The sequence below is a fragment of the Parasteatoda tepidariorum genome, chromosome 1, assembly GCF_043381705.1.
Source record: "Parasteatoda tepidariorum isolate YZ-2023 chromosome 1, CAS_Ptep_4.0, whole genome shotgun sequence".
NCBI classification, from domain to species: domain Eukaryota; kingdom Metazoa; phylum Arthropoda; class Arachnida; order Araneae; family Theridiidae; genus Parasteatoda; species Parasteatoda tepidariorum.
The window spans coordinates 90,974,784-91,001,689 of NC_092204.1; the positions used below are offsets into that span (position 1 = coordinate 90,974,784).

Below are 26,906 nucleotides of genomic sequence, written 5' to 3' on the forward strand. Positions count from 1 at the left end.
AAAGGACAATTATTGCGAAGCAATAATCGGGGTTGGTGAGCGGCAGCGAACAGGGGGCTTAGCCCCCTATTAAGCAATAATTTGTGTCAAAAGATTTTTATTCACGGCGTATTGATAAAAAATTTTTATTATAATTTAAAAAAACTTATTATCTCTCAATATTATACTTCTGGAAACTGAAAATCGTAACTTAACATTGAATTCCTGGATTTATCCAAATAGATAAACTCTAAATAAATTTCTCAAAAAGTGAAAATTTCTACAAGAAAGTACTTGAAGATTTAGATTAAATTTCACTAGTTTTTATCATATTCTAAAAGCTGTACCTAAAATATACTAATATTAGTATCAATTAATACCTCATACTAATGCTTCTAAGGAAAATTCATGAATCAAAACTCATCAAAAATTGTTTGTTTCTTTTACTTTTTCCAAAGTAAACAATTTCAGAATTAATAGCAACAAAGGTCCGAAGCGTCGAACAAAAGAATTACTGTTTTTGAACGTCAATATATGTATTTCTCCTAGTTTAGTTTGCATACTTAATTGGAAAAGTATTATATTTAAGAAGAATTAAAAAATTTTAGTTAAGGCAAAAGAATTGGCCAGCCTCAGTTAGACGATAGATTTCGTTCAGTTTTGCTAAAACCCTGTTTCTGGTAACCATGATATTCTTAGCTGTCTTTGCTTTCATTGATGTCTCCTTCAGGTTACCGCAACTTTGGTTTACATTTATTTTATGGGTTTTGGGTTTATTTTCAAATAGATTTTAATTTTCATATCGTCAAATATAATAAGGACCTCTAATTTTAAACTATCGACATTTTTTCAATTAGAAATTTTGCTTCTTATTGTTGCAATGTCCCTTAAAAACTATTTAAAATAGTAGTTTATAAGGTATAAAAACTGAAAGAAAAAAAATTGTAAAAGAATTTTAAAATTGTTCAAATAATTTTCAAATAATTTTGAAAACCTTGCAAAATCTTAAATATTCTCTTCCTTTTCATCTAGAAAAACAAATATCTGATTATTTATTACATTAATTTCACTTTTCTAAATGTATCATTTTGTGGAATAAAAAATTATTTTAAATTAATTACTTTTCACAACTGAGGTGTGAAGCAATCAAACATTCAAAACCACTATAGGACTTCTTTATATAACACAATTATTAGAATAATGAAAAAGAAATTTATATTGAGACAATAAAACGAAAACTATTGTTTCAGTACATTAATTTTTATTGTACAGTTTCTAAATTGCAGTTATAAGATTTAGAACAAAATAATATTTTTATTATTTTGAAGGGAATTTTCTTAGTCTTAATCGTTTTCGGTTTCGTTCTCACAATGATTACGGAAATCCTCAAGTGAACATTGTGGTTCCAAACTGAAATCTAATTCATTCATGAAAAACGCAGCTTCCTTTGGAAAATCTCGGCACAATGTGTACTTCAATTTGTTGATTTTTAAGGCATGCAACATTAATTCTTTTGCTGTCTCTCCACAATCTTTTAATATTACGTCAGCCAGACACTTCGTCAACTGGAGATCATAACTAAAAAATAAAAAGATATGAATAATGCTCTATTTTGAAACTAGCAATAAAAATTCATCATAAATGAAAAAATAAAAAAATAGCAAAAATAAAGCAAACATAATAACACATTAACAGATATACTATGTGCTAGTGGATGACATATATTTTAAAGTTCCGGTTCTATAAACACGAACTTTTCTCAGTGTCGAACACAAAATAGCAAATATCTATTTCATACAATAGCAGAAGTGGGCTCACAGCATAATAGACATTGATTCATAAGATAAAAGACGTTGGTTTATTCTGTGATACGACACAGAGGAAGGTTTTTGTTTATAGAAGAAGCGAAACTGTAGTACGTCTGATTTTGTGCGTCTATTTGAGCTTTATTCGTATTGTTTAGATATATCCATGTGTAGTAATTTATAGCTTGTCTAATCTAAGAGCTCCCCCCTCCACAAAGTCTGAGGCCGTCTTCTGCTAGAGAAATCAGGGAGAGGTTTTCAAGATTGAGAAGATGATTTCAGGGAGTGGTAGCTTACCTTCACCCTAGGGCTGGCAAAATAGACCGAAGAAGACCCTTTCTCTAGCCAACCCGATCCAAAACCTGTCCTAAACAGTGACCCCACACCCCTACTTGAAATAGTTATACCTCGTTACCATAGTCACCGCCACGGGTTCAGAAAAATGGCTAGGGGAGTTGTTACTTTAGAAAAACTATACTAATTCATTATTCTCTAATTCAATCTCTATAAACCCTAATTATCCTAATCTCATATGCAAAAATAAATGTTATTCCAGAATATGCTATTCAGTGTTTCGTATACTAGGAGATGCTGGCACATTATGGTATGTCTGCGTTTGTGCTTCACAGTTAAGACATATTCACTTGTTTAAGAAAGTTAAGAAGAATTGCATTTGAAAAATTAATGTTTTTCAAGAATTACTATTCCGTTTTGGTAATAATATACATGGGCTCATAAAACCATAGACATTGACTCATTCTGTATTTCGACGATGAGGTAGAATCTTGTTTTCGGAAATAAAACTAAAGTATCTCTGTTTTCGTGCCACTATTTTGGCACGAATTATGCCCCAATTTGATTTGAACAAATTAAAGAAACAGTGAATGATTATTCTGTATCATTTCATAGAATAATGAACGTTAATTTATAATTTAACAGACGTTGACTCAATCAATGTACCAACTTTCCAAAAGGCTTTTGATTATAGAAACGAAGTGGGTCGAGATTGCCTAGTTGGTAGGACGTTAGGCTTGTGTTCGTGAGAAAAAGCGTTTGAATCCCACCTTCCGAGTAAGCCCCGCGTATTAAATGGTGACTGGTGTAAGTTAAATCTGTTGGGGTCTCAAATCCTCTAAGTTCCCATACCAAATCAATAGCTCTGGGGGTACTGAATAGGAGATTGGTTGTTCTCTGGTTCAGGTCACATTTACGATCTGTGGATGAATGGATGGATGGAGTATGATAGGGTAAGTAAAACAGACTGTGAGATGTGTGGCTTAAGTCGTATTCTTGAACATAGATTATGTCACAGAAAAAGCAAAAAAATGCACCCTCTGTCTAAAAAATTTCGATCGATTTCAAGCAGGCTTGGTGGTTTACAAGTAGCTTAAATAACAACAACTACAACAGAGACAAAACTATATGCTCGTTCTGCATCATTAATCAAGCACTATTCACGCTGCTCAGCTTTATTCACGCGTCTCATAGAGTATGCCTTAATTCCATTCGCTTAAATTAGTGCTAAACCAGAATGTCACAGAAAGAGGCAAAATGAGTATTCTGTGTTTTCTATAACAATAGTCGTTGACTCATTCTGTGTTCCGACACTGAGGAAGGATTACTATAATGTCGAAACTGTAACATACGTGTGTTTGTGCTATTATTGCTTTATCAACGATGCTTTATTCGCACGTAGTTCGACGTATACTTTAATTTCATTAGCATAAAATTATTGTTATTATCTTGTAGCATTATAATTTTTTATGAGTATATACTTACAAACAGAACCTAATATTATAATCTTCCGGATATCGTAGATTGTATTCCAGTTCATACTTCACTATATCTTTATTTTTTATTTCATCACAGCAACTGTAAACTCTTTTTTCAACAAGTTCATTAGAATTTGGATTACATTTATTGAAACATTTTCCCGTAACTGCCAATGCTGAAACAGTAAAATATTAAGTTACAAAATTTGTTTTCAAATGCATGCAAACAATTAATTTGGATAAATTATATTTCTTATATCCATGTAAATATAAAATAGTTTTTATTTTTCCTAGTATCCCGCACTTATAATCCCATACAGGTGCAACAATATGAAATTTTGGTACCTAATAATAGATAATTATTGTTAAAACCTGCTATGTGTTTATTTAAATATATAATATTTACGTTACTGCTTTGTGTTTATTTAAATATATATTATTACGCTAGCATAATATATTTATAAATATGTTGAATTAGATAATACTTAAACTTATAGCCCCTCACAAGCAGTAAAATATGAGCAGAACAAGCCGTCACTGGAATTCGAACCTGGGTTGCCTCGCTTGAAGACGAACTCTCAAGCTCTTGAGTAGATTTAAAAAAATAATGTTTGTTTCCTTTTTGCTTATTTAAGAAGTCATTCATAAATTTAAGGGTCTCCTTACATTCCATTCTAGATTTCATGAATCTAGTGAAGTGAATTTATTGATTTAGAAAATTTCATTCTAGATCATTTGAGTCTTTTGTAAGTTGTAATTTAATTTTAAAAAATTCAACCTGGAGCTTTGGAATCCTTTGTGAATTCGAATTTAGTAAGATAATTTCAATCCCTTATTCTTTGGATGTAAATTTTAAGAAACAAATTCTTTTTTTTTATCAGTTTATTATGCGTTATAAGTTAAGAACAAAAAAGAAGAGACCATTTTCCGAAACCTAATATATCATATAAAATTCTAAAATCAAAATGAAATTAAAACAGAGTATATTAAACATTGAAGTACGACTGAATGCCAATGTAATAACTAATATTATGGCTTCTAAGTAAGGAGCAAAAAAAGATGGGATCATTTTTCGAAAACTACTATATTACATATTTTTTTTAAATAGAGATTAAATAAAAAGACAATACGTCAAACATCGTTATTGGAAGATAATGTTAATATTCTTACCACGGAACAAAACGGACTTTTCGTCACAAAAGGTATTCAGAGTTTCTAAATCTTCATGAAGTGACATTCCATATATTTTCTCCCCACATTTTTCTTTGTAATCAATCAAACACTCTTTGTACTTTATATGAGCTCTGAAAATAAAATAAAAATTCTACTCTGAAAATGTATTGCTCGTTATGTATCCTATTCTCAGATGCTTGCGGAATTTACACAAGTAGTTTATAAAGCTTCAGATCCATGCTTAACTACTACAATCGAGGAACAATCACTTTTATATAACCATTTTTTAAAACTCTGTTTGAATGTAATATAAACAATGCTGATGTATTTCTAATTCTTTTAAAGCCTCTTACATTTGATGCTTCCTATTTCTTAGAGATCAAGCTAATCTATTGAAGAACAAATTTTAAATAGAATTATAAAATAAAAATCTCGTCTAAACCTCCAATTAGGAATTCCTCAAAGAGAGAACCGCTGAACAATGTTACTTGACCCTTCACGCCATAAGACACACCAACGAAATTTTCATATTTTATTGATTACTTTTCAGTTTCTCACTGGTTAAGTTATTAATATTGTTTATTTTTTACTTCGAATATATGCTATTTCCATAAATCATCTGAGTTATTAACATTTATTTATTTATATTATGTTATGAGTTACCTAGTATTAATCAGCGCAAGCTATGCTAGATTATATAAAGTTTTAAAACGTCGACATGAAGATGCGCAAAAATTCTGTGAAGGAAAATGATTGTGACTTAACTTTTTAATGAATTACTCCAACATCATATTCTCTGGGATCATGAAAATTTTCAAAGATTTTGAGTTATTTACTGATTTAAATAATTTTGATTCTAGTCGGAGCAACTCTCTTTTCTTAGCGATTTCTAAAAAAGTGCATTCATTTTTAAAAATATAAGCTATTTGTCCGTTTTAAAGCAGAGATAATTCCTAACGGTAAGATGGTATTATGGTTTAAAATAAGAGCTTTTTCTATAGAGTATTTTTTCTGCAGCAGCAAATTAAAAAAATGCGGTGTTTTTTATTTATTTTCCTATTGCAGTTGTTGGAAAATAAGATGAAAATTGCAGTTTTTCTAAGATACTAAATGATCAGAGATCGCACAATGGGATCGATGTCATTTCTCTTCCCTTAGATTACTTTTGCAGTTCAATAAATTAATCATGATTAATTAAAAAAAAATCAGTTATCTCACTTGCATCTTGCAGACAGATCCGCAGTATTTTCTGGAAAATCATGTAGGAAATCCCCCGGATCCTGACATACATTTTTATAGTTTCTTAAGCACACATCTTTGTTTGATCCGTAATTGGCTGACTTATCTAAAATATAAAACTTAAAATATCAATGACATGAATATTACAAAATCAATGATAATCAAATACAAATTTTAATCACCGATATTATACCGAGAATGATAAAATTAAACAATTACGCGTTTTTGTAATTAAATATGAGTAAGAGTAAAAAATAAAATTTTATAGCTAATTGTGACCGGAGGAAAGTGAGTTTAATTTTATTTTAATTTGGATTCAGTATTAAAATTTCATTGATACACTGAGAATAAAAGCATGGTCAAAACTACCAGATAGTGGTAAAATAGCTCAATGGGAACAATAAAAGTTAATTTATACCGAAACGGTTTTTGGTAACAATGACAATAAAATAGGGTTTTATAATGCAAAAAAAAGTATTAAGTGTGATAAAATTTGGCAATTTTATTATGATACCTTAGAGTATGGCATAAAAACCCTTTTTCTATTAAATTTATCTTCCAGATTTGTTTTTTTTTTCTAAAAGGGTCGTAGTAAAAATTATAATTTTGAAAAGCAGAATTTTTGGCAAAGTCGTTACCATATGAACGAAAACGTTACCAAAACGTACCATTGAAAATTGGTTGACTCGCACGAAAGGATCTATGCACATTGAATGGCATGCAATTACCGATAACGTTTAATACTATTGACAATAAGATTTTTTTGCTAACAATAATGTTCTGCTATATTCCTTATTATCATTCGAGCAATACAACTAATCAGCAAAAACAATTCATCAACGCTGCAGGTGAACATTTTGTGATTCTTCGACTCCAGATAAAAGGTGATGTTTTCAAAAATATTGCTTTGAAAGAAAAAAATAGTTTTAATTAAATGCAGTTTTAAAAAAATAGTTTTGCTTTTTCAGAAGCAAAACAAAAAAGCAAGATTTAAGATATAGCAATGTTTGTTCTCATACTTTCAAATTGAGTCACAAATTCTTCCTTTGTACATTTTGGATTGAAATCGATTCCATGTTCATTCATCATCTTTGAAGCGTTTTCTTTGTGATTCAAACAAAAGACGTTCCAGAATCCAATTCCATTCAGAAAATGTAGACCTAATTCTGTCTCCATTTCACCACATATTCTCGACATTATATCAATTATACGGACAGAAGTTGTGATATCAATACTAAAATGCATTAAAAAAGTAGTCTGAATTCAAGCTGGTTAATAAAAACAGGTTTTATTATCTCAAATTAAAATAAATATTGATTGGTGTAAGTATTCCTTGTAAGAGTGATTTAAAATTAGTTTGTGTGAGCCCGATAAAACCGGAAAAAAGTTTTATGTAATTTCTCTCACACCATAAATACCAGGCTTGATTTAACATTTATACTTGGTTCTCGCACTACCTGAGGCAGCTTGTTCTGCTTTTATGTAAAAACAAATTAGAATTACCTGGTTTTATTTCTTCTACCCCAAATTCTCCAATATTCAAGTATAAAATAATAGTTGATTAGAAACATGTGAATATAGGGATGCGGTAACATTGCAATTACTAAAAAAAAACATTTCAGGTTATGTATAAAAACGATTTCTTCAGTCTTGAAAAAACATTATGTTTTATAGCTCGTGCAAAAACGCGTACAAAATTAAATCTTGAATTAATTACGCTGTTTATTTCAGGTCAAAAACTGATTATTTATTTCTTGCTAATCATGTTTCATGCGTTTACAAAATGCAGTAAAATAATTTAAAATTTCTGACGAAGTAGCAAGCTAGAACATATGCTAGCGTCTAGCATATCTTTTAATACTGTGTGTTAAATTATTATATTAATAATTTCGCATTATACTGTAATATAATTACAAAAAATGGCTTCAAAAATTGAGGTTTCAATTTTTTGACGTGTTGTCTGTTATGGTACAAAAAATACAGTAAATTTATTTTATTTTAAACATTGTTCTAAATTCAAATAAATAAAAAAATATTCATAGTTAGAAATGCGTGCTTCAAAAGAGGAATATAGTTCAGAATGGATGTTTAAGAAAACCGTCATAGCTAAAATTGCGAAATTAAAAAAAAACGTTATCATTTAAATCCATTTTTTAATCTACTTTCATGCCTGTATTTAATACGTTAACTCAATTAACTAGTGTTTTTTAAATTAAGCAAAACTAAAACAACTGACCAAATTTTCATACTGATATGGATAGTTGCTATTTTAAGAATAACAATTAAAAATACGGGTTTCTTGATTAACATTGAAAATGAGCGATTTGTGATATGTCACACTTCGTTAACGTGTATTTTGAGCTCAGCCATCTTTTTAAATGCACATATTGAGCTATGACCTTTTTTAAAGAGTAAGTCTGAAAACATTATTTCCAAAAATATTTGCTTAACTTTTTCTTATTTTCTTCTAATTTCTATATATATATATATANAGAAAATGAAAAAAGAGTTTAACCGTATAAAAGGTTTTTATCTCATAATCTAAGGTTTCATGATAAATTTACCAAATTTTTTACATTTTATAAAATCATGTTTTATCGTTAATTTTACAAAAAGCGCTTCAGTAAAAATTACCGAGCATTTTGGTGTTCTCATAGAGCCAAAAACACGGAAAAACTTAGAGAATATAGAGAAAAACACGGAAGAGCCATATTCTGGTAGTTTTGACAATATTTTTTTTCTCATCGTAGAATGTTTGATATATTCTTTCCAGAACGCTTTTTTTAAAAATTTTTTAGATTAATCTTTTTTATAATTTTGTTAGAAAAAGTATGCTAGTACACAAAGAAAGGAGTACAACCGGTTGGTAATTAATGCTTACAAAAACGTACTTTTTTATTTTATGCGTGCAAAATTGCTAAATATGATAGTTTAACTACCTAAAAATGTAAATAGTATAAATTTCATAGCCACTTCTTAAATTAACTAAGAAAAAATCGTTTAAAAAACACTGAGAAATTAACAGCTCAGAGTTTTACTCATATCACAGCAACAAATGATAAATTAAAAAAATTAAAAAGTATTGACTAAGTAAAAATTGACTAATTGAAAAAAAGATCTATTCATTTAACTAATCAATTTAAAATTATGGTATTTAAAAGCCAGCGTAGATGAACTGACAAAAAATAAAAACTATATTTTTATTGGTTTTTAAGATATAGGTTTCACCATGTATTTATACCACCTCAAGCAGCACATTTTTAAATTTAATTAAATTCTAAAAAAATCTTAAAAAAACCTTTTTTTCAAGTTATAATATGTATTTATCCCCTTAAAATATTCCAGATTTTACTGTGAAATTCTCATTCAGACATGAGGAAAAAAAATATTGTATAGTTACATTTCTTTTAGTTTCTGCCAATACAATGTAGTTTTTCAAACATATTTTATTGCTATAAATAATTTTACACTAATTACATAAAGAGGATTCATTTATAATAGCTATTACTAAAAATTTTTATTACATTTATCGGTAAATTCTTAACTTTCGAATGATTTATTTTATAAGACGTGGAAATCTTAATTTAGACCGACTTCTATATTTAATTACTAAGATAAATTATGCAAGCATTTTTAACAATTTTTCAAAATTTACCGTTCATTTCATAATAATGCTGTACTTTTATAATTTTATTTCAGTTTATTTCATAAGTTGGTACAATGGAAATTAAATTAAAATACGAACAATTAGTTAAATCAGGGCTGCTAATCGATACTATTTTAAGATAGAAACTAAAGCTTGTTCATTGCTGTCGTACTGCAGAGATTTCTGTATAAGAGAGAGAGCACAATTAAAGCTCTTTGTTTAAAAACTATTTACAAAGAAGGGGTTGTTGTCTGTTCGCTTCAAATCGTCGTTTATTGTTAGAGAGATTATTCTCAACTGATTTGGTTTCAACCCTTTCCTTAATGTCACACAATGAGAAACTACTACTGTTTCAAAGAATATTTGAAATTAAATGCTATTAATATGACGAAATTAAAAAAAGTATGTATATATTAAAAAATATTAGATTTATATGGTTTGTTTCATCATGTCTATTTTCCTGTTAGATTTTTTTGCTTTATCATTATTAACTTGAAAACTTGATATAAGTTTGATATATATATATATATATATATATATATATATATATACCGAAGAGTCATTGCATTATGACCACCCTGCTAATAACATGTAGGACCACCTTTGCCCTCAAAACTGTTAGCACCCGCCGTGGCATTGATTTCACAAGGTGCTGATGGGTAGTCTGAGGTACCTGGCACCAAGCGCTCGCCAACTGGTCCTGCAATTCCCTCACATTGCGAGGGGGTAGCGTGCCAGCAGGAATTTGGTTTTCCAAGTAGGACCACAAATGCTCTATTGGATAAAGGTCAGGTGAATTTGGAGGCTTGAAAGTCACTGGAATGTTCCTCGACGATTCGACCCATATGACATGGTGCATTATCATGTTGGTAAACACCATTCCCCGCAGAAAAACTGTTGCTATGAACGGGTGAACCTGGTCTGCAACTATGTTCAAGTAGCTTACAGACGTCAGTGATTGTTCTATGAGGATTATGGCTCCTAATGTGCCCCATGAAAACATTGTTCCTGGGCGAGAATCCAAGAAAACCTGGGCTAGCCCATTGTTACAGGTGGAGGGTGGTCATAATGTAATGGATCTTCAGCGTACATATATATATTAAATTTGATAATATTTTTATTAAAAAATTAACTTACCTTTAAACCAAGCAGAGTCGCTCATGCAAAATGTATTGCTTGTGCTTAGAAGAGATTGCGCAAATTCTAAACTCGGACCATAGGTATCTGGGCATATTTCTTTGTTATTAATTACACATTGAGCAAAAGTTTTCAATTTTCTAAAAGAAATTAAGAAAACATTTTTTTTTATTAATAAGAAATTTTTGGACTTCTTGCGTTTGCTATCAAAAATTTTTACTGACAAAAACTTTTAAAAATACAGGATGTTTTGAGATTATTTAAATGTATATCTTTAGAACTTGTCAAGTAAAGGGAGAAAAATGAGAGAATTTGCTAATTAAACTAGGCTAGCTTGGAAGACCAACCTTGATAATGTTAATTTCCCTCTTTTTATCAGTGATATGTCAAATTTAGAGAGTTTTGTTTTTAAAACTTGCTTAAAAACTAATTTGCAATTCTTGATATGCATATTATTTTAATAATGATTCTACCAATATACACAACGCAGTTTGTAGAAAACACCTTATAAAACTAAGAATAAAGTGAAATTAAATTAATTTTTTTAATGAAAAAAGATTTTTTTTTCTCCTTTCATCGGCTTCTTACTTGCATAGTTCTTCCAGTTCACTGTTACACGTTGGGAATTTCAATTCTTGGATGGGAATTCCGCAAACTTCTACCACATTTTCAGGGCACTCGTCTTGTCCATCAACCAGGAAAACTGTAAGATAATGCAAAGGTAAAGTAAATAAGCTAATCGGGAAAGAAGAAATACATGCTATTTCTTAACTACCTTAAAAAACACTTTAAAATTTAAGTAAAAAATAAACCGGAAAGAGCATTAAAATTCAATTTCGTCGAGGAAGATAAAAAAAATTGTTACAAAAGCAATCAAACTTTATTTTTTGTCCCAACTTCTTCTGTAAAGATTCGCTAGACTTCAACGGTATTTTTTCGCTTTTCTTTTCGCCTAAATGCTATGGAAATGTTATTATGGAAATGCCTAAATAGTATGGAATAATTGCGCAATTTTCCCCCTGAATTTTGAACCTAAGAGAATCAGGGATTTCAAAAAAGGAAGGGAAATTTCCCTCGTGCTTTATTTGTAAGTTAAGTCCAACGATTTAGGATGTGGCCATTACATAATTATTTTCTATAACTGTAGTTGAACAGCCGACACTCCGATATGACTACTAATGTTCAACTCCGTCATAGCCTTGAAATTTCGAATCCAATCCATAAGGCAAGGGAGTTCCTGGATCTAACATTGGGAGAAATTTGATTTCGTGGAGGACTTTTTGATGGAAATAACCCGCTTTTGCGTAAAATGGAGGGAAAGACCACGGGAACCTCCCACGGTTAGCCTGACGGCAAAGGGACTCTAACCCATGATCTGCCTAAGACTGAGGATATTTCGAGTCAGCCCTGTGGTTGGTGCAAGCCAGATGCGGATTCTTCTGGACCATCCATAGCTGGGATGCGAACCAGATTCAATTCCTTGAAAGGCAAACGCTCTATCTCCTCAGCCATCGTGGCTCATTACATAAATATTAAAATTTTTATTACAGAAATATTGATAATCTCATTGCACTTCAAAACAAAATTATAAATAATTAAATTATCTGCAATACAATGAATACAAATAATTTCATATCTTTATGCAGACCTCCAAATCTTCATTTTTCTTTCTCCATGAAATCTGTCCATATTTATGAATGAATATAAGTGTGTGAAAAACATGAAAATATTTATTTTACTTGAACTAACATATATATACCAAAATATATTGGCTAAAAAATATATTGGTGCAAAAATATGCCAAATACCGATATCACACATAAATATATTTATGAGTGATTAGATATTTATAATCGTTAATTTTCTAAAACAACATATATTATTTCTTTCGAAAACCAGTTCAACTTATTACAGAAAAAATATGCATTACTCACTAGAACTTAATAGTACAATAAGATGCTGCAACCGCATATTTAGTTCTCAAAAAGAAATAACCTTCTTTATCACAATTATTTCTTGTCAAACTGATGTTTCAATGAAAAGGGGAGCTTTTTGTAATGATAGTATATCAAGGACAACGATGACATAATAAGGAAAATTTAATACAATATTTCTCCGATAATATTAAATAAACACCCTTCCTTTTTTTCGTTTTGTTTATCAAAAAAAAATTGAAAAGATTATTTGTATTTGCAAATGACATTTCACCTTTTTTTTTATTTATTTACCTTATTTGTATAGTAAGCTGAATGTTGTCAGCATTAGAATTAAATCAGGATGCACAATGGTGACAACGTGGTTTCCAAATTTGTTTGTTCAAAAAACTGCGTGTTGTTTTATTACAGTTATAAAAATTCAGCATGCAACAAATGCATTTTTAATTTTCATTTTTGAAAATATCAAAAGGTATTGATTTCACTTTTATATAGTAGGAGTCTTCAAGGTGATCCCTGAAGTGATGAATTCTGATAACGTTTTTAATTCCCTGTAGTTTATTCCATTCAGAATTCTATTGTTTATACTTTTTTAAACTTAATTTTCGACAAATATTTTAAATCATACTTTTATGGAGTAAGTTATGTACCGTAGTTAACTCCCACAAGTTATTCCGAATTTTTAATCCTTAGAAATAAATATTAATTGACATTAACGTCATATCTATTCTAATAATGCAAAAGATTTCGGGTTGCGCTATTTGCCTATTTCATAACTTTAAAACAGTCTGCTCTGCGAATCAGAAATTTGAAAAGCAGGTGCAAAGAAAATTTTAGTTCCCGATCCTAAAATTTCTTTTAAAATTTCAGTTATTATATTTTTAAACGAACCTCTAGAGATACTTTACCAGTAACCTTCATCAGAGTCTAAGCACAGAATGACAGAAGAAAGCTCAAGACAAACAAGTAGGAAAAAAAAGCTGTTTAACCCAAACTGAAGAGAAACTCTTTTACTGTAAAATTCATTAACAAAATCTGTCTGGCTTCCTGAAAAACTATAAAATATTGTTTTAGAAATGATGATGGCAGAACTTTTCATGACTCATAACTCTGGTCATCAAAACGTTGTAGTTGCAAATAGGGGTGTTGTTTTAAAAACATTGATCGAGTATTTTCCCCCTCATCAGTGAAAACTGTTAACGAACTTTGAAACTGTTTTTGAAATTCGGCGAGAATTAAACTACTTATTTCTTGAACAGAACGCACCACTTATCTGATTTTCTTTCTGTTATTCTGTAATTTCTGTAATTCTTTCTTATTTCCTAAAATTAATTTTTCATCTGTTTATTGAAAATAATACATATTTAACTATATAACCATAAAGGAGTTTAATTCAACGAAAACCGTCTTGAAAACTATTTAGCTTTCATCGTGTATTCATTAGAAGCAAGGTGTTTCTAATTTAGTGTCACATTTTGAAATTTCAAAACTCTTAATAGAATTTAATCCACTTCGGTCATATTTTCAGGTATATATTCCCTTTGCCAGTCATGCTAAAAAAATATGTAAGCAAATGATAATAAAACTAAGTAGTTATAATAAAAATATGTAGTTATAATAAAAATAAGTAATTATAATAGAATAAGTAACAATAAAAATAAGTAATAATAATAAAAATATGTCATAATAAGGAAAATAAGTAATAACAAAAAAAGTGTATTAAGAGGTGATATTAAAAAGTAAAATCTGTGATTCAACTATTTCATAGAATATATGTTATTTCCTAAAATAATTGATTAAATTAGATAAATTATAATAGTAACTGCGGAATCTCGTATCTAGTTTTACAAAACATCAACTTACACCACAAGATATTTAAACAGTTAAATGAATTTTGTAATAAATTAATATTTTTAACATTCTGAGTTTTTCTATTCTTAGAAAACATACTTATTTGAAATTTTCTTTAATAGAAATTCTCAAACTAAATAATTTCCTATATTCGCTAGCTATTAAATTAATTGAATTTCTAATTAGAATAACTAGTTGAGTCGTGAAATAGCTGGTAGATTGAATTTTTCAAGTGGCTGTAGATACATCACATTAGCTACTTTATTTCCTACAATTCTAACTAATTAAGAAATTCAAAAAAATGTACTTATACAATTCATGGGATAACTATATACTGTGTAAAGCAGTTGTGGAAGTAAGATAAATTCTATAATGAAACTCCGGTGAAGTAAATACAATTCTCTATGTCAATAACAAGAAAAAAGGAAAAAATGAAAAAAAATAATCAGAGAAGAAAAATAAATAGAAAAAAATGAACAACCTTAGCCAACTAAAGGTGTTCGTTTCATCGAATTCTGTCATAGATAAAATTCTGGTGGAGGAGTAATGTGGCGTAACTACCACTAATACTATTATTAAATACCAATCCCCTAGTATATTACACATGTTAACTTGATTCTCTTTTGAAGTACCTCTTGATACACGATGGTTAACATGGCCGAAAGCATACTCTCCTAGTCATACTCCTACAGTTCAAGTAAAATGAGTTTCATCGTTTTTTACTCCACTGCCGAGCATATTATATAGAGTTAATGCTTTTTCAGCAGCTTTGCGTACAAACGGGAAAAAAAAACTAGACAATAAAAACTAGGTATTCCTAGAAATTGGCATAATTCAGTCACGCTAGATGGTTTGAGAAGATTTTCTAAAGCTACAATTTTTTCGGGTAAAGATGTTACGCCTTCGTTTTCAACTGACCTTTCAAAAAATACTTTACCATTTCAAAAAGTACATTTAGTTAAATTGATTTAAGTCATACTTTCATAAGCGTTCAAAAACTTCTCGAAGGTGTTCTAGATGCTCTTGGATAGAAGAGGAAGCTATCCAAATGTCATCTATATATTATAAAACAGTAATCCAAGATTTCCGAAATTCTGTCTAGCAATCTTTGCCTAATTCCTTAAACCGAAAATCAAGTAATTGAATTCTAATAAACTAAATAGCGTTATAATGGCAGCTTTCTACAGATATCTTTGTTATTTATAGGCCGGAAATAAAAAGCTTTTTTGGATCCAGTGCAGAGAATTCACATTTACTAATTTTTGTCAAAGAAATCAATCATATATGTCCTTTAATGGGTAATTATTAGTAGCCGTCTTGGCATTAAGAGCATGATAGTCACCTCAAACTGCAATTAAATTCCTGAAATTAGACTCATACTATTGAAGTAATCGAAACAATCAAGCAAAAAACGAAACACATAAATTGTTCTAAATAACTTAGAAAAAAAGACAAAGTTTCATATTAATTTGCATTAATTTGGCAAGAGTTAGCTATATTTAATTCATTGTACATTAAAAAATAACAGCTCTAACTGAGCTGCTAAGGTATAAAAAAATACTTAGTTTACTTAGTCTAAATTAGGCAGCATGAAATTTTCGCGGATTAATACTTGAATTATTGTCCATTTTAAAAGTATACATTACATTAGAACAAAACATTAGAAATTTTCAAACCTAACTTAATGAAAGATTCAAAATTTTATTCTTTATAGTTTAGGTTACTTAATTAAAATGAGTGTTACTACATGGAGAAACACGTATGAACTAAGCTTCCCCAATATGGTAAAATTTATCATGTTTCTGACTCTCAGGAACACAAATCACTAAGTAATTTTTATCGAAGCGTTTAATTAATGATTTTGGTAGAATTAGAAAACAAAATATGCTCTTGTAATATGTGATAAAAATTAGTAAATGTAGTAAAATTTGGTAACTTTATCATATCTTAGACTATGGTCTAAAAACCATTCATTGAGTTAAATTTACTTTTCAGAATTGTATTTTATAGTAAATGCTTAGTAAAAAGAACTATAATTTTGAAAATTAGAATTTCTGGCAACTTGTTACCATATGAACGAAAAAATTGCCAAATGAATGGCTTAAATATTTCGGTTCTTATTGCCCGAACGATGGCCATTTTACCAGATATGTCATTAACATGCAGTTCAGCACATCTACCAGAATTTTTTACTGCATGTAACTGAGATATATTGTATATATGTTAGCGGCAAAATATGAAACGCCGTCATTATATATAGTGCCTAGGCCTTATACATAATGCCTGACGTTTGTATGCAAAGTATGAAATATGAGAAGTATTACATGCTTTCCCTAGGCATTATACATAATGCCGGATGTTATTTAGGAAAAGTATGAAATAAACGTCCTGATGAGGTTATTATGTAAATGATGTGCATGTTACTGTGAATGACCAAAATCAGATGTTGTTGACTTTCACTGGTGAATGTTGACAATCTTATAGTCGCTTTGGTGAATGTCCAAAATATTTATTACATCCGATTTGATATTAATTTATTCATGGATATAATTACATTTATACGATATTTTAATGCTTACTGACGATAGATTAGAAGAAACATCAGTGTATGGAGTATCAGGCAAATGTACACAGGGCAGTGGCACTTGACCTTAAAAAAACATCAGTATAGGGTATACCGGGCAAATGTATACCGGGCAATGGCACTTGACCTTAAAAAAATATCAGTGTGGGGGATACCGGGCAAAGGTATACCGGTCAGTGGCACTTAACTAGACCTAGTATGACTAGACCTTTGGTAAATGTGCGAAATATATACTAGGTCACCTACGAGAACTTATACTTGAAACGCTTGGTTTATTCGAAATAGAATGGAAAGAACAGTTGCTAACTCAAAGAAAATCCATGTTTCAACAACCAATCAGGATCAAGATACTCACACTACATCACTTGCAGATATCCCATTAAATGCATTAATTGCTATTAAAAGAATAACCAGTTCTTCTGTTTATATTTATCAAATGTTAAAAGAAAATTATCTGTGAAAGTTATCTCAGAAATCAATGTTAATTTTACAATTATGTACATGGTTTTAAAATTTTGTTCTCTACCAAGCTAAAAAGTTTTAATTTCCTTAGTCTTTTTGCATGGTTTAAAATATCGGTGTGACAATTTTTATTACCTGAGGGATAAAACTAAAAAGTTACACTAAAAAATTAAATGAAACTTAATAAAGGACGCTAAGACAAACATTAGAAAAAGAAATTTATATTGATAAAATAGAACAAAAACTATAGTTTCAGTAACTTAATTTTTATTGTACAGTTTCTAAACTGCAGTTATAAAAATTAGAACAAAAAATATTTTTTATTAATTTGATGTTAAGGAATTTTTTCCATCTTAAACTATTTAGGTTTCGTTCTAAAGACTTTTAATGAAATTCTCAAGTGAACATTCTGTTTCCTAACTGAAATCTAATTCATTCATAAAGAAAGCAGCTTCTTTTGGCAAATCTCTGCACAATGTGTGCTTAAATTTGTTGATTTTTAAGGCTTGCGACGTTAATTCTTTTGCTGTTTCTCCACAGTCTTCTGATATTACGTCAGTTAGGCACTTCGCCAACTGGAGATCATAACTAAAAAATAAAAAGACGTACAAAGTAATGTTCTATTTTGATACTAGCAGTAAAAATTCATCATGAAAAAGTAAATAAAAAATAGCGAAAATAAAGCAGACATAATGACGCACTAACAGACGTACTAAGTAGTGGATGATATACATTATAAAGTTCCGATTCTATAAACAAGAAATTTTCTGAGTGTCGAACACAAAAGAACAAATCTCAGTTCGTACAAAAAGAGAAGTTGGCTCATAGCATAATAGACATTGATTCATAAGATAAAAGACGTTGACTTATTCTGTGATACGCCACGGAGGAAGGTTCTTCTTTTTAGAAACGAAACTAAAGTAAGTCTGATTTTGTGCGTCTATTTGAGTTTTATTCGTATTGTGTAGAGATATCCATGTATAGTGATATCGTAATCCATTATACTCTAATTCAATCACTATATACCCTAATTATCCTAATTTCATTTGCAAAAATAAATGTTATGCCAGAATATGCAAGAATGACTATTCTGTGTTTCGTATAGTAGGAGATGTTGGCTCATTCTTTCCTCTGATTTTGAGAAAGGATCCTGTTTATAGAAAAGAAATTACAGTATTTCTGATTTTCTGCTCCTATTTGAGCTTTATTCGAGTTACTTAGGTACATTCATGTGTTGCAATATCCTAATTCATTGTATTCTAATTCAATATGTATCCAAATTATCCATACTTCACATGCAAAAGTTAATCAGAATATGCGAGAATGACTGCTCTGCGTCTCGTATAATAGTAGATGTTAAAGAAACAGTGAATGATTATTCTGTATTAGTTCATGAAATAATGAACGTTAACTCATAATTTAACAAGCATTATGATTTTTTTAAAAATGAGTGAGTATATACTTACAAACAGGACCTAACATTATAATCTTCCGGATATCGTTGATTGTATTCCAGTTCATACATCTCTTTATTTTTTATTTCATCAAAACAATTGAAAACTCTGTCTTTAGCACCTTTTTCATAATTCTGATAAAATTTATTGAAACATTTCCCTTTATCTGATAATGCTGCAACATTAAAATATCAAGTTACAAAATTTTTATTCAAATGCATGTAAAGCATTCATTTGGATAAATTCAATTTTTCACATCCATGTAAAGATAAAATTGTTTTAATTTTTATCTTGCATGATAATTGAACTCATGACCCTTTACAGGTTTCATGAATATGAAATTCTATTGCTTAATAATAAATAATTTTTCTTTAAGTCTGCTGTCTGTTTATTTAAATATATATTTTTTATCTCTAAGAGGAGTTATATCTACATTTGCTTGCATAACATGTTTATGAATATCTTTAATTAGATAATACTTGAACTTATAGCCCCGCAAAAACAGTAAAATATGAGCAGAACAAGTCGTCACTGGAATTCGAACCAGGGTCATCTCACTGGAAGGCGAACGCTCAATCTCTGCAGCAAATTAAAAAAGTAATGTTTATTTCTTTTTTGCTTACTTAAAAAGTTATTTATAAATTTAAGGCCTCGTCACACTCCATTCTAGGTCTCATGAATCTAGTGAATTGAATTTATTGATTTAGAAAATTTCAGTCTAGAGTCTTCTGTAAACTGGAATTTACTTTTAAAAAATTCAATACTGAACTTTGGAGTTTTTCGTGAATTAGAACTTAGCCAGATAATTTTAATCCCTTAATTTTTGGATCAATATTTCAAGAAAAAAATTCATTTTTAATTCGTATATTATGCGTTATAAGAACAAAAAAAAGAAGAGGTCATTTTCCAAAACCTAATAAATCATATAAAATTCTAAAATCAAAATGAAATTAAGACAGAGTATATTAAACATTGAAGTATGACTGAATGAAAAAGTAATAGCTAATATTATGGGTTCTAAGTGAGGAACAAAAAAAGATGGGATCATTTTCGGAAAACTAATATATTATAAAATATTCTGAAATAAAGATGAAATAAAAAGACAATATGTGAAACATCGTGCTTGGAATATAATGTTAATATTCTTACTATGGAACAAAACGGAATTTTCGTCACAAAATGTAGTCAGAGCTTCTAAATCTTCATGGGGATACAATCCCCATATTTCCTCCCCGCATTTTTCTTCGTAATCAATTAAACACTCTTTGTACTTTATATGAGCTCTGAAAATAAAAATAAAAATATAAAAAAATTCTACTCTACAATTGTATTGCTCTAAATGTTTCCTTTGTTCAAATGCTTTCAGAACCACCACATATTAATTTAGATTTGAAGCATTTTACAAAATTTGTTTATAAAGTCTCAAATCCATGTTTAACTACTCCAATCGAGAAATCATTACTTTTTTTTAACCATTTTTAAAAATTTTGATTGAACAAAATAACACAATGCTGATATATTTTTAATTGTTTTAAAGCCTCTTACATCTAATGCTTCCTATTTCTTAGAGATCAAGATATATTGAAGAACAAATGTTAATGAAATTATGAAATAAAAATCTCGTCTAAGCGTCCTGTTAGGAAAGTTTAGAGGTGAGTATATTACAAACAATATCCTTACACTACGTGCACCACTCATATACAGTATAGCTATTCCCCAGGAATTCCTCGAAAGGAAAGGTTCCAGACCCTTTACACCATAAGAGACACAGCAACAAATTTTTCTTAATTAATTTTCTAAATTTCTTTTCAGATACTCCCTGGGTCGGTAATTATGATTGTTATTAAAGTCGGTAATTAAGGTTGTTTACTGAAAATTCTATCGCCATTTGAAAATTCAGTTCTTTTTTACTTCAAATATATGCCATTTCAATAACTTATCTGAGTTAGTAACATTAATTTATTTATATTATGTTAAAAGATTTACCTAGTTTTAACCAGCGCACGCTATGTTAGATCTGAAAATGTTTCAAAACGTCAATAAGAAGATGCGCCACGGTTTTATGAAGAAAAAAATGCTTGCGATTTAGCCTTTTACTAAACTATTCCAACATTACCTTGTCTGGGCTTATTAAAATTTTCAAATTTTTTTTAAGTAAGTTTACTCTAAGACTGAAAATTCGCCAAATGGGCAAGTTTTAAAGAAGTTCAATGGTTTTAAACATTTTAAGCTATATTTCCGCTTAAAAACTCAGATAATTCCTAACGGTGAGATCGAATATATACTTTAAAATACGAGCTTTTTCTCTAGAATATTTTTTCTGCTGCAGCAAATTAAAAAAATTCTTTTCGTTTTATTTTCTTATTGCAGTTGTTGGAAAAATAAAATGAAAATTTTAGAATTTCTCAGAAATCTTGCAGCCTTCTAAGATACTAAATGATCTAAGATTGCACAATGGAATCAATGTCATTCCTCTTCTCTTAGATTACTTTTGCAGTTCAATAAATCACTAATGATTATTTAAAAAATCTTTTATCTTACTTGCATCTTGTAGACAGATTAGCAGAATTTTCTGGAAAATCATGAAAGAAATCCCCTGGATTCTGACATAAACTTTTATAGTTACTTAAGCACAGATATTTGTTTGATCCATAACTGACTGAAATTTCTGAAATACAAAAATAAAAATATTAAGGGTGTGAATATTACAAAAACAATGAAAGTCATTTGCGAATTTTAATATTGTGGTGAACTATTGAAATTGTCCTTCATTTATTACTGAGTAAGATAAATTTAAACAATTGAGCATTTCTGTTCAATATGAGTAAGGGCAAAGTATGAGATTTTATTGGATAATTTTGAACCTGGGGGAAAGTAATTCTTTTTAATTTTAATTTTGATTCAGTAATAAAATTTCCTTAAAAAACTGTGAAGGAGTGCATCTTCAAAACTGCTAGAATATGGTAAAATAGCTCAATGGGAAAATCTAATATAATTTTTACTAGAGCGGTTTTTTCTAAAGTGGTCGTAATTAAAATTATAATTTTGCGAAACAGGATTTCTGGTAAACTCGCTACCATATGAACGAAAAAGTTACCAGTTAAATAGCTTAAACATTGTATATATTTGTTTTATTACCAAAATTAAGGTTTTTTCTACCAGAAATGTCTTTATCATACAATACAGTAATTTTATCAGTCATTTTTTATTCGTAAAATTGATGTATTTTAATATCTTCTACGTGCTTTTCAGGAAACTTTAAGAGAGAAATGTTCGTAAACAAATAATAAGTGAGGGATATTAGATTTTTTTTTTAATCTACGTACTTTATTTGAATTATGATAAATACATTATCACAATTTTTAAGTAAGAAAAAAGTTTTTAACTTCAACGATGTGAAAAGTAATTTAGTTTTGTTTTTAAACTAAACTCAGTGGCGTGACAGCCCATAGAGGGCCAAGGCCTACTGTGCCCATCTCAGTTTTCTTGACCTTGGGCTCTGGGGTGCAGGAGCAGATGTTCCGGTCAGGCTGTCAGCCGAACGCGGAGTCCCCGTTGTTTAGTTCCCAAGCATGCTTGTCACTTATTTTTCGACCCACAGAAGGGCTGAAAGGAAGAACCAACCTTGCCCGGCTCGAGGATCAAACCTAGGACCTGTGGCATCAGAGCGCGAAGCGCTTTCACTTAGACAACGGGAGTCAGTTTTGTTTTTAACTTAACTTAACTTTCGACAATTTATCGCTAAAGTTTTTATTTTTTAACCTAATTTTCGACAATTCATCCCCAATGCTTTTGTACTTTAATTTAATTCTCCACAATTTATCCCCAATGTTTTTCTTTTTAAACGTAATTCTTTCCAATTTATTGAAGTTTTTATTTTTAACTCAATTTTCGATAATATATACCTAAAGAATTTATTTTTTCATATAATTCTCGCTAATTAATCCCTGAAGTTTTATTTTTTTAACATAATTCTCGACAATTTATCCCTATTGTTTTTATTTTTTTACCTAATTCTCAAAAATATATCACTGAAGTTTTTATTTTTTTAACTTATTTCTCAATAATTTATCCTAATATTTTTATTTTTAATTTAATTCTCGACAATTTATCAATATTTCTTTCATTTTTTAATTCAATTCTCAACAATGTCTTTTTTATAAAATAAAAAAAAAATATTAAAAAAAGTTTAAAAAAATATGCATTGTAAAATTCAGGTTTGAAAATGGTACTACCAACATGGCGGAGACATGTAAAATGCCAAATCGGACAAGTGTTTTTTTCTTACATGGCCAGCTGCTCATTCTACTTTATTACCAGAATTATTACAAAATTATAATTAATCACCAACTCAAGTATTTCCGAAAAAGTCAGATATGCTGTATAAGGTGGAAACGCAGAGGAAAAACAATATTTAGAAGCCCCAATGTTGCTGAAATCATTCTCTAAACAAGATGTACTAAACGATAGTAGCTAATTATTTTATTCCTCTGGTCACGCTTATTGCTAAATTCAATTCGCAATTTTTAAGCTTAAATGCGACTGCCGTAATTGAAAATTGGTTATTTTACCCGAAAGGAATAAGGCACATTGAATGGCATGGTAACTCTTATTACTACTGGCAGCAGGACTTTTTCGCTAATAATGTTCTGCTTTATTCCTTATTATCATTCGATTAATACAACTAATCAGCAAAAACAATTCATCAGCGCAGCAGGTAAATATTTTGGGACTCTGTGAGCGCATATTAAAGGTGATGTTTTCAAAAACATTGCTTTGAAAGAAAAAAAAATTTAAAAATAATTTGGTTTTTTAGAAGCAAAACAATAAAGCGAGATTCAAGATAAAGTAATGTTTGTTCTCATACCTTCAAAGAGAGTCACAAATTCGTCCTCTGTAGTTTCAGGACTGAAATCGAGTTCGTTATCTTTCATCTTTTTTAAAGCTGTTTCTTTGTTATCCAAACAAAAAGCGTTCCAGAATCCAATTCCATTCAGAAAATGCAGACCTAATTCTGTAGCCATTTTTCCACATATTCTCGACATTTTATCAATTAAACAGTAGTTGTGATATCAATACTAAAATGCAATAAAAAAGTAGTTTGAATTTAAACTGGTTAATAAAAACAGGTTTTATTAACTCAAATTAAAATAAATATTGATTGATGTAAGTATGCGATGAAAGAGTGATTTAAAAATAGTTCGTGTGAGTCCGATAAAACCGAAACAGTTTTACGTAATTTCTCTTGCACTAAATACCGCTCTGAAGAGGCTTGATTTTGCATTTATACATGGTTCTCGCATTTAATGAAGCTGCTTTATTGCTTTTAAATAAAAACAAATTAGAAATACCTGATTTTATTTCTTTAATAATATATTCTCCAATATTCAAGTACAAAAGAATAGTTGATTAGAACCATGTGAAATATAACGATGCGGTTACATTAAATTACTAAAAAAACATTTCAGGTTACGTATAAAACATGATTTCTTAAGTCTTGATAAAACATCAAGTTTCATAGCTCGTGTAAAAACACGTGCAAAATTGAATCTTAAATTGATTACGCCTTTTTTTTCCTGTCAAAAACTCGTTATTTATTTTCCGCAAATCATGTTTTATACGTTAACGAAATGCTTTAAAATAATTTAAAATTTCTGACGAAGTAGCAAGCTAGAATACAGGCTAGTGTCAAGCATATGTTTTGATACTTGATACTATGTGTTAAAATATTATGTTAATAATTTCACTTCTAACTGTAGTGTTAATTACAATAAATGGTTACAAAAATTAGGATTGCAACTTTTTTATATTTGTTGGTTATGGCTCACAAAAGCCAGCACATTTATTTCATTTTAAACGTTGCTCTAACAGCAAATTAAAGAAATATACATAGTTTGAAATGACTGTTTGAAAAAAGAAATATAGATCAGAAAACTGTCATAGCTTAACTTGCACCTTATAAAATACATGATAATTTAAATCCGTTTCTAAACAACAATAATACCTGTACTTAATATGTGAACTAAGTTTAGTAATTTTTAAATTAAGCAAAATTAAAATAACTAAGCAATAAACTAACAACTTGTTTGAGAAAACTTCAAAATTAATAATTAAATCAATAAGAACTTTAATATATGAAATAAATGCAAGAACATAGGAATTTTCTTTATTAAATATGAGAAAACATTGTGATCGAACACATTTTCAGTTTGTTAAAGGGAGCGGCTTCAGTTAAAATTATAAAGTTATCAAATAAGAGATAAGATATCGCTTGTTCAAAACTAAAGCGACACATCTGCAACGTATTATGTTTGCAGATGTGTCGTTTTAATTTTGCACCAGCAGTAGGTTTCTAACTGATGTGCAATTTCCTGCGGGAAATTTCGGAAACTTCAAGATAATATCACCAAATAACTATTCAATGTTAAAGTGTAAACTTTAGAAAGAATGAGACTTTCTACTTGACTCTCTCAAGTCCTTCTTTTGAAATCATGAAATACTTACTAGCACTGAAAAAGTTCATCAGGCCCACTTGATAAAAGGCGATTAGTCTTATTAACTTTATCAGGTGAGCATTTCTCTCTGGTCTCTTCAATACCAACAAAATTGTCGTAGCAACTGCCGTATTTTACGGCTCCTTAAAATCAAAGGAATGTTATACACATATATATATATATATATATATAACTCAGCAGTTATGTGGAACATCATCCTTATCCAAATTTAGTTTTCTCAAACTATTAATTTCTTGATAGGCTTGGTAAAATTTTTGTATGCGTTAAGGAGTTAGAGGAAGGGTATTAAATTCTAACCACCTATTTTCATACCTTTTTATGCAGAGAGATCTTATAAGTAAGCCCATTTTTTGTAACTATCTTTTTACCTCCCATATTTCTCATTTTCCCACCTTCAAAAATCAAATGTAGTTATTTTAATATTTTTTTCTTAGGATTCCTGGTGAAATAAAAAGATTTTTTTTCCTCAATGAAAAATAGCTATGAATTCATTGCAATTTATTTTCGAAAAATTTTCCCCATTCTATGGTACTTGAACTATAGCTCAATGTTTTTTTAAGGATATCAATGGTGATTAACGATTTCTGTTCATTCAATTTTTTAGATGAAAAGTTTACTTTTTGTTGTTATTTTTCTAAACATTATGTATGAAAAAACTAGTTGTAAAAGTAAGTTGAATAGTTTACGTGTTTAACAAACTTACCATAATATACATTATACTTTTTGTTATTTTACAATGGTGTTCATCACTCATTTAGATATTACTGTATTGCTGACAAATGTAATATAATGATACAGAATTGTGTTTAAAATTTACGTAATCTTTANGTGGACATCATAAAGACGGTAAGAGAAAATTATTTTATTTTTGATAGATGAATTTTAGTCTGCAAAAATAGTATATTTAACAAAAAGAACTGCCCCATTTTTGTAACTTTAAAATTAAAAATCAGAAAAATTCAAGAACTAGTTTTTGTCTCCTCCACGGAGGAGAAGACACAGTCAATGTGTTAGATAACCATAATACAATTTTAATAATTAAAAAACTATTTTCTTTTAATTGATATTTTTTAAAATGGAACAAATGTGTTAATTTGTTTCTATTTTTAAAGAAAATCAATTAAGTTTAACTTTTTCTTATCGGAGAAGTAAATATTGGCAATTTTTCTAAATAATTTCTGTGATGTTTAAAATTTTTTTTCTCTTCAAATTTTAGGAAAAAAATTGCAAAACCAAAATTTAAGAAAAGAAAGTAATCAAATGTTCAAATGCAAAAGAGAAGGGAACAGAAAAAACTTAGTATGAGACAAGCTAGACAGAAATTAAAAGAAAACCCTATATTGTTTGAAGAAAGT

General features: G+C 29.2%; 2 protein-coding genes and 2 long non-coding RNA genes across 4 annotated transcripts in view; 1 reads left to right on the forward strand and 3 right to left on the reverse strand.

Annotated features, from left to right (window-relative positions):
- Positions 1-1,220: 1,220 nt before the first annotated feature.
- The window catches only part of LOC107454623 (uncharacterized), a gene marked incomplete at its 5' end in the record, with an annotated part of 87,932 nt that continues 62,246 nt past the window's right edge, over positions 1,221-26,906 (reverse strand). The window contains 3 exon segments of the mRNA XM_071183820.1: positions 1,221-1,557; positions 3,564-3,732; positions 4,727-4,860. Coding sequence (XP_071039921.1) covers positions 1,323-1,557; positions 3,564-3,732; positions 4,727-4,860 — 538 coding nt within the window.
- On the reverse strand, positions 10,705-12,833 carry LOC139426119 (uncharacterized). Its single transcript, XR_011637367.1, has 3 exons — positions 12,686-12,833; positions 11,340-11,454; positions 10,705-10,891 (listed from the first exon to the last, which is right to left on the reverse strand). It is a non-coding gene; the product is annotated as an uncharacterized lncRNA (long non-coding RNA).
- The window catches only part of LOC107454628 (uncharacterized), a 15,703-nt gene continuing 6,580 nt past the window's right edge, over positions 17,784-26,906 (reverse strand). The window contains exons 4-9 of the mRNA XM_016071874.3: positions 25,541-25,673; positions 23,904-24,114; positions 21,578-21,704; positions 20,186-20,319; positions 19,049-19,211; positions 17,784-18,170 (exon numbers count right to left, since the gene is read on the reverse strand). Of these exons, the coding sequence (XP_015927360.1) occupies positions 17,999-18,170; positions 19,049-19,211; positions 20,186-20,319; positions 21,578-21,704; positions 23,904-24,081 (774 nt within the window). The 5' untranslated portion in view covers positions 24,082-24,114; positions 25,541-25,673 and the 3' untranslated portion in view covers positions 17,784-17,998. The remainder of the gene's footprint in view (positions 18,171-19,048; positions 19,212-20,185; positions 20,320-21,577; positions 21,705-23,903; positions 24,115-25,540; positions 25,674-26,906) is intronic.
- LOC139426121 (uncharacterized) overlaps positions 18,298-26,906 on the forward strand; it is a 21,606-nt gene continuing 12,997 nt past the window's right edge. The window contains exons 1-3 of the long non-coding RNA XR_011637368.1: positions 18,298-18,502; positions 19,528-19,633; positions 20,605-20,688. This is a non-coding gene — a long non-coding RNA (uncharacterized lncRNA). The remainder of the gene's footprint in view (positions 18,503-19,527; positions 19,634-20,604; positions 20,689-26,906) is intronic.